The sequence below is a fragment of the Mugil cephalus genome, chromosome 4 (genome assembly GCF_022458985.1).
Source record: "Mugil cephalus isolate CIBA_MC_2020 chromosome 4, CIBA_Mcephalus_1.1, whole genome shotgun sequence".
Taxonomy (NCBI): Eukaryota; Metazoa; Chordata; class Actinopteri; order Mugiliformes; family Mugilidae; genus Mugil; species Mugil cephalus.
The window spans coordinates 10168455-10180734 of NC_061773.1; the positions used below are offsets into that span (position 1 = coordinate 10168455).

General features: G+C 41.7%; 1 protein-coding gene across 6 annotated transcripts in view; it reads left to right on the plus strand.

Moving 5' to 3' along the window:
- tox2 (TOX high mobility group box family member 2) overlaps window positions 1–12280 on the plus strand; it is an 89374-nt gene that overhangs the window by 72123 nt on the left and 4971 nt on the right. For 3 of the 6 annotated variants that reach the window (XM_047582447.1, XM_047582445.1, XM_047582448.1), the window contains 3 exons: window positions 4408–4674; window positions 6205–6447; window positions 11157–11237. In XM_047582447.1, the coding sequence (XP_047438403.1) occupies window positions 4408–4674; window positions 6205–6447; window positions 11157–11237 (591 nt within the window). The remainder of the gene's footprint in view (window positions 1–4407; window positions 4675–6204; window positions 6448–11156; window positions 11238–12280) is intronic. The other 3 variants (XM_047582450.1, XM_047582449.1, XM_047582446.1) reach the window with 2 other exon arrangements.

Below are 12280 nucleotides of genomic sequence, written 5' to 3' on the forward strand. Positions count from 1 at the left end.
GAGCAGGGGAACAATGGCTTTGTGATATTCCATCTCGCACACAATGTGCTGCACATAATTGGAAAGCCTTTGTTATTTGACTCCCATTTGACTATGATGTACAAGATGTGAATACAAACACGACAGGCGTAACGATGGCAGAGGAACACGTTCACACCGAGTTTCCTGCCTTTACATCACAGTTTAGGTCTGCCCGGCCGCTCATCACCCAAAAGCAATATCTAACTGTCCCCTCGCTGACTTTGGGAATGGATTTTCCTACTCAGGTCATGTGTTTGTTTTGCTTTATTCGTCTTCTAGATTCGGCGCCTTTTGTTTTTTCTCTTTCTGTTCCAGTGGCCCCTTTTTCCTTCCCTCTTACTTTCCCTCCAGTCTTTATGAAGGACTCGGATCTCCCGGGGCTTTACAACAAACAATTACATTTCTGCAGGTTAAGCATAGCTTCAACAAAACCCCAGAGGATCCAACTTTATAGATAATCTTAATATACTGGGCAAACGAGCTACGAGCAGAATGGATGAGGAAAGGTTTCTGATTTGATAGTTGCTCTTGCATCCTTAGATCATTTACAGTGTCCATCCCATCCACTCTATATATTTTTTTTTTCCCATGGTGCATGCCATCCAGTATAGCCATGCGCCCAGAAATCAAATCAGTGTAAATGGCCTGCCGCTTATGTCGAGAGTTTATCAAAAGTCAGTATAGGTTACACGCTAAAAGGCAGAGAGCAGTGACCAGCTAAATCCTCCAGCTCACTGTGCACTCCCACCTCCTTCGTCCAGCCATTTGGATGACACCATTAGGAATTAGCATACAGTACCTATGGCAACCGGCAACCTTTGTCAGATTCTTTCATAATATTTGTACAGCCGTCTGCCGCTAGCTTTATTTAGCTCAGGCTTGATGGCGCTATGTGATAACTTCTTGCTCTTCCCGTCTCGCAGGTGAAACCGCAAACTAAAAGCACTCGGAGACCTTTGTAGAAAAAGAGACACAGGAATGTCTAGAAGAAGTAAATGATCACCATGGAAGTATTCTACAATGTATGTGCACTAGTTATACGGCATAAAGCTGGTTTTAGTAGCAAGGTAATGGAAACTCATACTTTCTATTGTTAGAACAGAGCCAGTTAATGATTGGATATTCAATAACATGAGTTTCCTCTACCTCACTCTCCACCGAAGATTTTCCTCTTCTAAAAGGTAGATTTGCTGATGAAAGTCTCTAAACCTTTAGTGACCCTTTTTTCTCTGCTCTTATGATGCTGACACCAAGTATCCTTTATGCCGTGGTGCATCGCACCCTCCGCTACCCCCCCCCCCCCCCCCCCCCCCCCCCTCCTTCCCCCACCACACCCCCTTGAACTGCTCGGCTCTGCTTGTCTCCTTCTTGTTTATATTAAACATGGTGTGACTCAGATTAAAGGGTGACAATTTTGCCCGGAGTCTGTTGCTATGGAAATGCATCTGCTATAGCTATGATAGGCCATTCATGTTTGATTAATTGGTTTTTCAATGCTTCTTGGTTTGTGAGGACCCTTAAAGAGCAAGTCCATGGAAAATGGGAAATTAATGGATTTCTATTTCCTTTCCTTTTTTTCTTCTTTTTTTTTACTCCCTTTTTTTGGTCGAACTACACATTTTACTGGAGCTGTTTCCTCATGTTTTAAGAAGTGTAGTGATGGTGTTTTGAATTATGATTGGAAGCTGGAGATTGCCGTGGATGGGGGAGGTTAGAGCTCGGTTATTTGAAATGCAAAAGGAATGTCTTTGTTCACGGCTGGCTTTTGTGAGCAGCTGCTGAGGCAAACACAGAATCTAATGTCGTGTGAATATTATGAGTTTTCAAAGCAGGCCAGAGCCTCGCACAACATTACTTTGTTGTGCATTTTTATTCTGGCAATCTACTGGGACCAATTATGATTAGAGAGCCTAGCCTTCATCTCTGAACCTCTTCTCGTGTTTATCAAGACCTCATATGCTCGGGCCCTTTCAATTTGATCTTTTTAGCACTGCACTAATGTGTAATGTATTATTTAACTCATAAATGTTTAAAAGAGCTAACAAATGCTAGTTCATCACTTTCTGATCTGTAAATTGCCAAACATTCCCATTAATGCCTGCATTAAAAGCATCCTTTGGTACGCGCTCGTGTTCTGTCCTGATGAATCTCGAGGAAAAGCTTTTGATGTAGTTATTATTGAAGCTCTTTCCAGACAGCAAAGAGCAGAACTTTGCGAGAGTCTCACTCCGCAATCACTGAAGGGTGTTCTCCATGTAGGGGCCACTCTCCAGCTGTGAGCATCATTTTTGTTTCTATTTGTGCTCCCAAGTGGTGCAAAAGGTGTTGTTTAACTTGGCAGTAAGTAATATTTTTCTCCTTCATGGCTCACAGTGAGCATAATATAGCTGCAGGGGGCTGATAGGGTTGTTGATCAATAGCATTGACTCAATGATTGCTGAGAGGTCTGGCTTCTCAAAAAAATTAATTTTCAGAAGCCAAAGCTGTAGTCCTCCAGCACCACCAAACAGGCCACTGTGTCTCAGGGACCTCAACTTGTTTCCTGTATAAGTCAATGAATATCAACAGGAAGCTGTGAGCTCTACTGAAAAATTATATTGTTATATTTATTTATATTTTTAGTTCAGTGACAATAGGCCAGTCTATTTCATAGCAGAGGGATAGAACATTGTTCTATTGATCATTTGGGCAGCTGAACTCAAATTACATATTATTACATCGAGCAGACAATATTAACGGTGGAAGTCATGTCTGTGGTTAGCTGATGAGATTAATCGTGCCTTCAAATGGAACCCATGAGCTTGTGGTTAGGAGACGTAGTGAAATGTTTGGCGTTGAAGTTGTAACATCAGCTGTAAACCGTGACAACTGATGGCACCCATTAGCTACTGCGGCTAATGGTTTAGCAAGTAAAATGACCGGGTGATGAAATGAAAAAGGCACAATGAAAGGAGGAGGAGGAGACTGTTGGGAATATCAACATTTTATCCAGACATACTCCAATTAGGCATAACATTTATTTATTATTAGCATTTATGTAACCAAGCTGATCCCGTTGAGATACAATGATCTCTTTTCCAAGGGAAGCCTGGCCATGACATCAGCCTAGGAAATTTGCGACAATTAGGAACAAACAGCAACTCACATAAGAGCACAAATAAAATACACCTAACCACCTACGTAATATTGTGTAGGCCCATATGGTTAAGATAAATAAAAATCCTTGAATCAGTTCAGGATCCGTGTCCGGCTGCATCCTGCTGATGTTGCCATCAAGGAGCGTCATTGGTATGGGGCGACGGTGTCTGGTCTGGTCTAGGTGGGTGGTACATGTCGAAGTAATATCCACACTAATGGCAGGTCTAAAAGTTTCCCAAAAGAACGCTGAATTGTCACAAGACGTTAAATGTAACTTCTACTGTCTTTGGTTTTAATGTTGTGGCTGATCAGTGTATTATAAAATGAGAAGGAAATCTCTATTTAACTAAATTACGTTATAAACCATACAGGTCCACCAAGCATACCACAATTTGTAAAGTCGGACCTTACTGAAAATGTCCACCTTTGTAGTAGACTACCAGAAGATAGGCTTAGGGTTAGGGTTAGGGTTAGTCCTCACCAAATATAGCACCTAACCACTGCTTCATGGTGATGAATGTGTGGCCGACCTGCAGAGGTGTGACCCACAATGGGTGTGATGTTCATGTTCTATCCATGACCACTATGAGTACTAGTGCTGCTTTAAGCTCCCAGTAGCTGATTTAACTCGTAACACTTTATATTTTGTGTCACCGCTACTTTCTCATGTACACCAGACTCCACCCAGAGCCTTACTACTTTCTGGCTCCATTATTGAAGAAATATGCCAGTAGGCAGTAAACTACAACGCTACAGATGTAGTGTTTATGTTTTTGTCTGGACTGGTTAGTTAAAAGTAGATCTTTTCATCATTTAGGGAGCAAATAAAGTGTCTAATATAAAGTTGCAGTGAGTTTCATTGGTTGGTTGGGGTTGAGATATTAAGCTTACTGAGCATCTTAAAAGTTGGCGACTATACAAAGGTCAGTGTTGGATTTGAGAGCAGTCCAAGCAATAAAAAAAAAAAATGGCAAACTACAGATTTAGAGAAAGGAAAGCTTTTATTTTTTCACCAAATCAACAGTGAGACCTAAAAGAGCCGTTTTTTCGTCTCCCAACAGACAACTCCCTCATCACGTTTTTTGTATCATTTAGATTTTACCCGACACTGACACACATACACATTCTCTCAAATCTGAGAATGTCATCTCCTCTTCTGAATACTTGCAACATTTGGCTGATTGGCAACCTTTTCTTACACTGAGTGGAGGAGAAGATAGTAAAGCTGGTGTTCTTCTCTCATCCCAGATGCAGGAGATGGCTTTGCACCACCACCAACAGCAACACCATCACCAGCACCCCGACGGCGCTCATTATGACCCCGCCCGTAACCACCCCCTGATAAACAGCTCACCTCCGATACTGCCCAACCCCATGAGCGCACTGTCCCAGCTTAACCCCCAGGTCAGCCGGAGTGCACTGCCTCATGGCTCCCCCTCACCTCCCGGAAGTAAATCGGCCACGCCCTCCCCTTCGAGCTCCAATCAGGAAGAGGAGACTGATCCTCATTTAAAGGTACAGATACTGGCTTCTCTAGCTTGTAGCAGTGGAGATGGAAGTGAGGCTGGTCAGTGTTTGAGAGGGTTCACATGCTACCTGCAGTGTAGAGTTCGAAGAGGGATGCAGGGATCGAGTTTCAGTTGGTCGCCTGAAATACTCAAGACATGGCTGCACAGTCGTTTTGCTGGCATTTGGATTATAGCCGCATATTTTCTTTTCTTTTGTGGTGGAGTGTGGTGTCACATTTGCAAAAACAAAATATGCTTTAGATATCTACCAGCTAGGAATTTAATTTAAGTGTAACAACCAAGTTTCCTGTTTTCTTTATTCCAAGGAGCAGATTTAAATAAAAAAAAAAAAAAAAAAGCAATGCTCAAAACGAGTCCAAAATCTGGTTTTCGCTTAAAAGCAACACAATCTTTCTCTTTGTGCGAGATAATTTCACCCTCAGATAATTTCTTTTCCAATTACACATTTGCGAGTAGCTGACAATCTATTACCACATGACATGTTTGGACGTTTGCTGGTTAACTCTTGAACACACCGGACACCAGGACACGAACGCTTTTCTTTTCTATATCGTACGATGCACATTTCCTTTACGGATGTGACAGATATTTTAATTGGTCGAGAACGTCGACATCGGCCTGATCCGTTGCCAAGTTTGTCACTTGTTTACCGTGTTCTCAGTAAAGTCTCAGTGTGCTTCCAAAGCTAGCAGTCCTTCACTTAAATCACTCATTCATTTAAATGAGAAGAGAAGGATACCGGTTTACATTCATTTGGTTTATGTAAATCCGTAAAACTGCTTTCATAAATTGCCCACCAACCGAATGTCTCTGTGGATTTGCTTCGTGTCTGTCGGGGGGAATGTGAATGAGTGTATAATTGAATCTGCCACATCCACAGTGTTTCAGATTCATCTGTGTATTTAAACTGCTGGCTCGCCGTGATACAGTGTAACAAGAAGGGGATCCTTTAGGTTAAAAAATATATTTCCCTGCCTATACATCTCTGCTGCGCTTCTGACTGTGTGTGTGAATAAAAATGATTACCATCTCTCCTATCAGTAAGTAATTCCATTTGCTCTCTCCAATTCATTCTGAGACCACATCAAAGCCAGAGCAGATACAGCAGGCGATTTAAAATTCTTTTCACCCCTAGCACGAAAAATCCTAATTTATGACTTGCTGAACAACTGCAAAATAAAGATTTGAAAAGGTTTGATAAATTCAACTAACAGATGTTATTCTTGACAAAGTAAGGCAGGAAAAAAACTGCTGTCAACCCCACGCCGCTGTAACTGTCAGTGAAACATTGCTGCAATATTCAAACACTGGGTATTGAACAGAGAGGAATTGAATTATGGATTTAATGAAGTTTACATGCTTCACCTGGACCCAGTGTCATGAGCATTCATCAGAGATGTAATCATTCATTCTATGGGCGTTTTTTTGTTTTTTTCCTCTCTCTTTCCACCCAAGTGGATTTGGTGGAGCCCGTTTCAGTGTCAATAAACTGTTTTGTTTTGTTTGTCTGCCACGGATGGTGTTACAGATCACGGGCGAGAAGCGGCCGTCTTCGGAGATGATGAAGCCCAAGCCCAAACCACAGAAAAAGAAGAAGAAGAAGGATCCCAACGAGCCGACAAAACCCGTGTCGGCCTACGCCCTGTTCTTCAGAGACACCCAGGCAGCCATTAAAGGACAGAATCCCAACGCCACCTTTGGAGACGTATCCAAAATAGTAGCCTCCATGTGGGACGGACTGGGAGAGGAGCAGAAACAGGTACATAAACATTGTTTACACATGCCTGACGCATTCCATTCAATGTGCTTCAGAACCTTGAATTGTCCAGTAAGGCCACAGGAGCATGTCAAACTTGTTAAACATTAAGGTTGGCACTTGGGAAGGTTCATTGATACATTTGTCAGAGAACATTCTTCACCTTTTAAGCTGTATAGTGGACTTATCAGAAATATTGCATTTTTCTACATTTAACATCTATGGAGCAACTTTAACATTGATTTTGAGTTGTGTTTCTGGCAACCAGGACAACACACAAGTTCAAATTTAGTCCTCCCTCCCAAAATACTAACAAAAAAAACAACTGCGGTAACAAATTGATGAATCAGTGGTTGACTCAACACTTTCAGATGATGCGTTGTTGTTGTCAATAATATGAAACGGGCAACAAGCTCCAACAGCCCAATTTCAGTTTCTGGGTCATGGTGGATTTGCAAATTTGCACGTCAGGTTCACCACACATACTGTAAACTCTAAAGCATTCGCAAATTGAGATAATGAGCGGTCGTTGCAGCACACAGTCAGCAAAATGAGACTTTGTCTCTTTGATTGTATCTTCTGTTTGTATCTGTCTTGTGCAGCTGCAAAGATTTCACGGGGACACTCATCAGCTCTTTTTGTTTTTTTTTGCTTGCTGAAATATTATGTCCTTGTGAACTAGTTAATATCACTTAGAATTCATTAGTTATGTTTTTAAATTCTACATAAAATATGAATTTATGGAGTGGAATAATGCAGAAAGAAAAAACTAATAGTTGTCACCCACTCCTCATGAAGACAGCTTGAGTAAAAGTGAAGAATATCATACTTATTTTTTATGAAATATTCATTTTATATTAGAATCAGACATGCACCAACAGCACAGAATCAGCTGGAAGAAATGTGGTGTAATTCTGTGTTACCGCAGTGAATCTGGAAGTGAAGAGCAGCGTAGGTTTATTTACCTGAATGTTTTCACGAGTCAATTTAATTTTATTACAGCCTGACCTGTGCATATGAAACTGCATTAGCATTTGCAGCCGTTTAGAGCCCCACCGTCCTGCACGTTTTCCATTTCATTATAGCATTCCAGACCAACAAAGTCAAAGGGGCTTCTGTGTGTTTGTGGTAACAAATGATGGTGTGAAATGAACGGAAAACGAGACAGTCTGGTGATCATGCGCAGACTCATATTTTTAGAATATCCAGTCAAGGCGCAGCCTATTGGGTGTCAAATAAAAGCACCTGTCTCCATGACAAAGTGCAGCCCATTCTCCTCAGCCCCAGCCACCATCTACTAGACCCTATCTAGCGTAAGTGTGTGCGCGTGTGTGTGTGTGTGTGTCTTTCTCCCACCAAACCTACTTTATGCGGTGGACTTTGGAGGCCGTCTGTCCCTTTTATTTGCAGTTAATTTTTGCCGCCTTCACCGGGGCTCTTCACCATGAATCTTCATTTCGCCGCTGACACCCTTGAATGTGAATTCCTCATTTCCTGTCCTTTTATTTATATCTGTTGCCTGGTGATTTGATCATGCTGGGAATACAAGATTAGCAATCGCCTTGTCCTTGGTTTTGCCTCAAGGACATCTGCTCCTGAAATGTTATTGTTTGTGCTTCTTAACCCTTTGCGTCCTGGCTTCTTTTCCACCTTAGGTTTTGCACCGTGGATGCAACTCTCTCTCTCTGTGTCTCTCTCTGTCCTCCAACAGACGCGAAATGAACAAAAAGCCAATTCCACCATTAAATCGTGCATTATCGTGCCATTCCGCGGCTAATTTTACTTTATTTGTTTGTGCATTCATGTGTTTAATCAAACGTGTCACCTCGCAAGACACATAATTAACTTGAGGTAATGATGTCATTATGGAATGAAATGTAGTACCCTGTCTGGGCAATAACGCTGTGATTGCTCTAATTATTCTCATAGACTAGCACTGTCATTTATTCCAGCACAACCAATGGATAAACTTGATATCCGTGTATTTACAGGGTATAACCAATTCAGCTGGTGCACGTTAATACTCATTAACGTCATTGGGATTTCTGTCCGTGCCTTTTCACGGCGGCATAAATAAAAGTGCGTTTCTGTCCCCACATCTGCCGAACCGATGATGTTGGAGCGAAATGCATTAGTAATGTAGCCGTACCTTAAACATCTTCACCATGCAGATTTAATGTCAGTCTTCCCCCGCTCCCTTCTGTTGATATATATATATGTAAGAAATAACAGCATATATATATATATATATATATGTATATATGCCGTTATTTCTTCCTTTTCTTCCAACGTTTGTCGTCATCTCCATAGGACCGATGAATGAGGTGTGTTCTATAATGTCACTCTCAGACCCTCTGGAGCCACGCAGGAGCACCAGAATGTAAACACAACCCTTCCCCTACACACAGCTTTGTTTTAACTAGATCACGGCCCCTGTTTCCAATTACCTAGGGCACTCCTCAAACGCAGCACACGGCAGAATTCTCATAAATGCATTTTAGTTCTTTTTTATTGGTAGTGTATTAAAGAAGGGATCAGAAGTTTGTGTTCTTTTTGTGATTCTTTTCGTGTGTCTTTTTGTAATCCTCCAGTGCTGTCCTTGAGTTTGGCAAGAACAAAGTCTTTTTTTTTTTTAAACTCATGTTTATGTTCATATTTTCTTTTTTTTTTATTAGGATGTTTTCCACTATACAGTGTGTTTTTCTTTTTTAATTCCCAAAAGGCCGTTGCTTTAAAGTGCAAGATCAATGCATTATTTGGGCTCCGTTATTCCTCAAGGTGACTACATGCTAAAGCTGCCCCAGAAACACAAAAGAACATTTTTCTTGTTTTTGTTATTTAAGATTAAGATCAATTTTCAGTTTTTACTGCAGCGGGGGAGAAACTGTGATAATGGATTTTAGGGAGGGGAGACCGTAGCTTTATTTAATTGAGTCTGTGTGGTAAGAGTTGTGTAATGGTGAAAGGTCGGGGATTGAAGGAAAAAGAACAGTGTTACTTTGTTAAAAGTGGATGCTTTTATATTAAACTGTGTGTGAGAGAAGTTTTAGCATCAATCAAACCAATGTTTATTTTTGCAGTTTGACTCTTTCTCTACTATTTACAAGTGTTTTTTTAATGAAACCTTCTTGCTCATTTCTCCATTTCTACATCCTGTTTTTCCCCCTCTCCTCCTCCTCCTCCTCTTCTTCCTCCTCCTCTTACCGATAGTTCAGTCTTTCGGTCGGAGGGTAATCACTCCCTTCGGTGTCAGCGGGGTGCAGAGTTATTGTCTCCTGTAATTAACTGGTTATCAAACAAGAACATTTCATTAAGGTACAATTAGGGGCTAATTCAGGCGGGACACCTCTGTGTCAGGATTAAGGCGGAGGCATATGCTCTCCCCTCGCAGCTTTGTTATTTTTAATTCATACTGACCTGCAGCCTCTGACGGCTTCAATTGCTAATGAATCCACTCACTTTGGAATAATTAGACATCCTTAGGCATGGTAATTTATTTAAAAGTATCCGTCGTTGCTCGAATCATTAGCCGTGTTAAATTAATTTGAAATTAAAGCTGCTGGGAGTAGTTTAGGTTATTAAAGAAGCAACCACGGGTCTGTCAGTGTGTGAGAGGTGAGTCATGTTTAGCTTTAGTTTGATTATTTGTGCCTATTATGAATATCTGCGCTTTGCTCTTGTAATTTGGGGCTCTTAATTCACGCAGTCTGTACATCAGGGAAGGAAAATAATGCTAATAAAATTGTAAATAGGGATGAGTGAGAGGATAAACATCAGCTGTTTGAGCAAGAGATTGTATCCGCCTTCATCCCGGTTTGTTTGCTGTTCTGTGTGTATGTGTGTTTGTTTACTGACTGTACGTGTTCGCGGCTGCCAGCCTATGTGCATTTGGCAACCCATGAATGCTTAATGGTTATTCTACCCCACCTCTTTGAAAGAGATGACCCTGTCCACGGAGCCACAGACAGTCTCTCGCTGAGGAGCCGTAATTACCCATTGCATTCACTCACGCACAAACATGCACTCGGCTCAAAATGCTCCAGAGACGCGCCGAGATCTGAGTCTTCCTCGTTGATTTAAGGCTGGACTGTCTGCAACTTGCTTTTCCCTGCATCAAAAAGGCAGCTATAAAGAGCCCGTGACTGACACGCGGTGACATTAACTCGAATTCCCCCATCTTAACGCATCATTTGAGGTTCATTCAGAAGGCTTGAGATTGCCTCTTTGCTAATGCTGGTTTGAATTATTTTATTTTTTCTCTTCCTCGTCTGAATGATTTGCCGGGACATCAGTTCTGATTAAGAGATGAGCAACAGCCTTAATAGAGGAAGAGACTGAAAAGCAGAACACAGAACGCAAAAAACAACGACCCATTTCTCCTTTAGCTCCATAAAATGTTAAACTCTTGTTTCATGTTGCTGAGAGAAAGCTTTCTGGACATTTTATATTGGGGTATTTTGAAGAGAGAGAGGAGAAGAAGAAGAAAAAAAACAAGTCAAATGCAGCAGATGGTCAAATCTCCTTGACTCTATAACTGTTCGGGGAATGCATTTGATGTGTTTTTTCATCACAGAGCCCACTGCTGAGGTCACACAATTGCACCATGACTCCCAAAATCTCATCCACATCAGCCGGTGTGGACTGAGGGGTCATTTTAGCCTTTGGCGTCACCTTGTAATCAATCGTTGTTGTTGTTGTGTTTGCTCCTGCAGAGCTACAAGAGGAAAACAGAGGCTGCTAAGAAGGAGTACCTGAAAGCCCTGGCCGCCTACAGAGCCAGTCTGGTTTCCAAGGTAACAGCGGGGGTCACATCTTTGATATACATGGGTCAGCGGCGATATAAGGGATGATAAATTAGACAGAAAATTTCTCTCACTCTCATTCTGTAGAAAGGGTGGGTGCGCATGCATCTGTGTGTGTGTGAGAGAGAGAAAGACTGTGTGTGTGCTCAGAGGAGAACAGTGAAAATTAGGCCTCAAACACACCCGATTTGTAACCTGGGGAGAAATGGAAAGTAATAGTGCACGTCTGGGGGCGCGCACTCATGAGTGTGCACGTGCGAGAGCTGAAGTGGACATTACCTGTCATTTGTTGTCCCCCTGGTGTTTCTGTCTTCCCTGATGAGCCACTAATGTGTTGACTGAGGTCTGCTCACACCTTCTGCTCCCTCTTTGGTGCAGGTTACTCCAGTTTAGCCCAGAACTTTACCTCAAAGTCTTATTATTATTATTTTAAAAACATAGCTTTTTTTTTTTTTTTTTTTTTTTTAGTTTTTTTCGCTCATAGCTTGTTTTGCATCTACAAGGCTTCTTCAACAGCCCAAACAGTACATGGTGTTTCAATCTGTTGGTGCATTGCATTTCTGTCTTTCTGCATTGTTTTTCAAATGCAACTCCAAATTGCATTAGCATAGACCAAGCTCCTCCTCCTCTTCCCACCCTTCCTCCCTCCTTCCCTCCCTCCCTCTCTTCCTCTCCCCCTAAGCACAGCGCCACACTTCCCCTCGTGCTCATGGGCCGAAAACAAGCACCTTGATTAAGGCATGAATAGTTAATTCATCAGCCTCTTCAGTGTGGCATACTTTCAACTAAAAAGACCATTCTCATCTCTTGTCTTTGGTGCAATTAGGCATTCATGTCAGAGCTCCTATATAGAGGCTTGATTGATACTATATGTTGGTAGATTGCCAGTCGGGGGAAAAAAAAAAAAAATGGGGAAAAAAAAGAGACAAAAATAAACCTGCAAGCCCTCCTTCGTTCATTCAGGATCAGCCAATCTGAATGCAGGGCTGAATCTCATGATTCATCACGACTCCTTTTTTTTTTTTAATTACCAA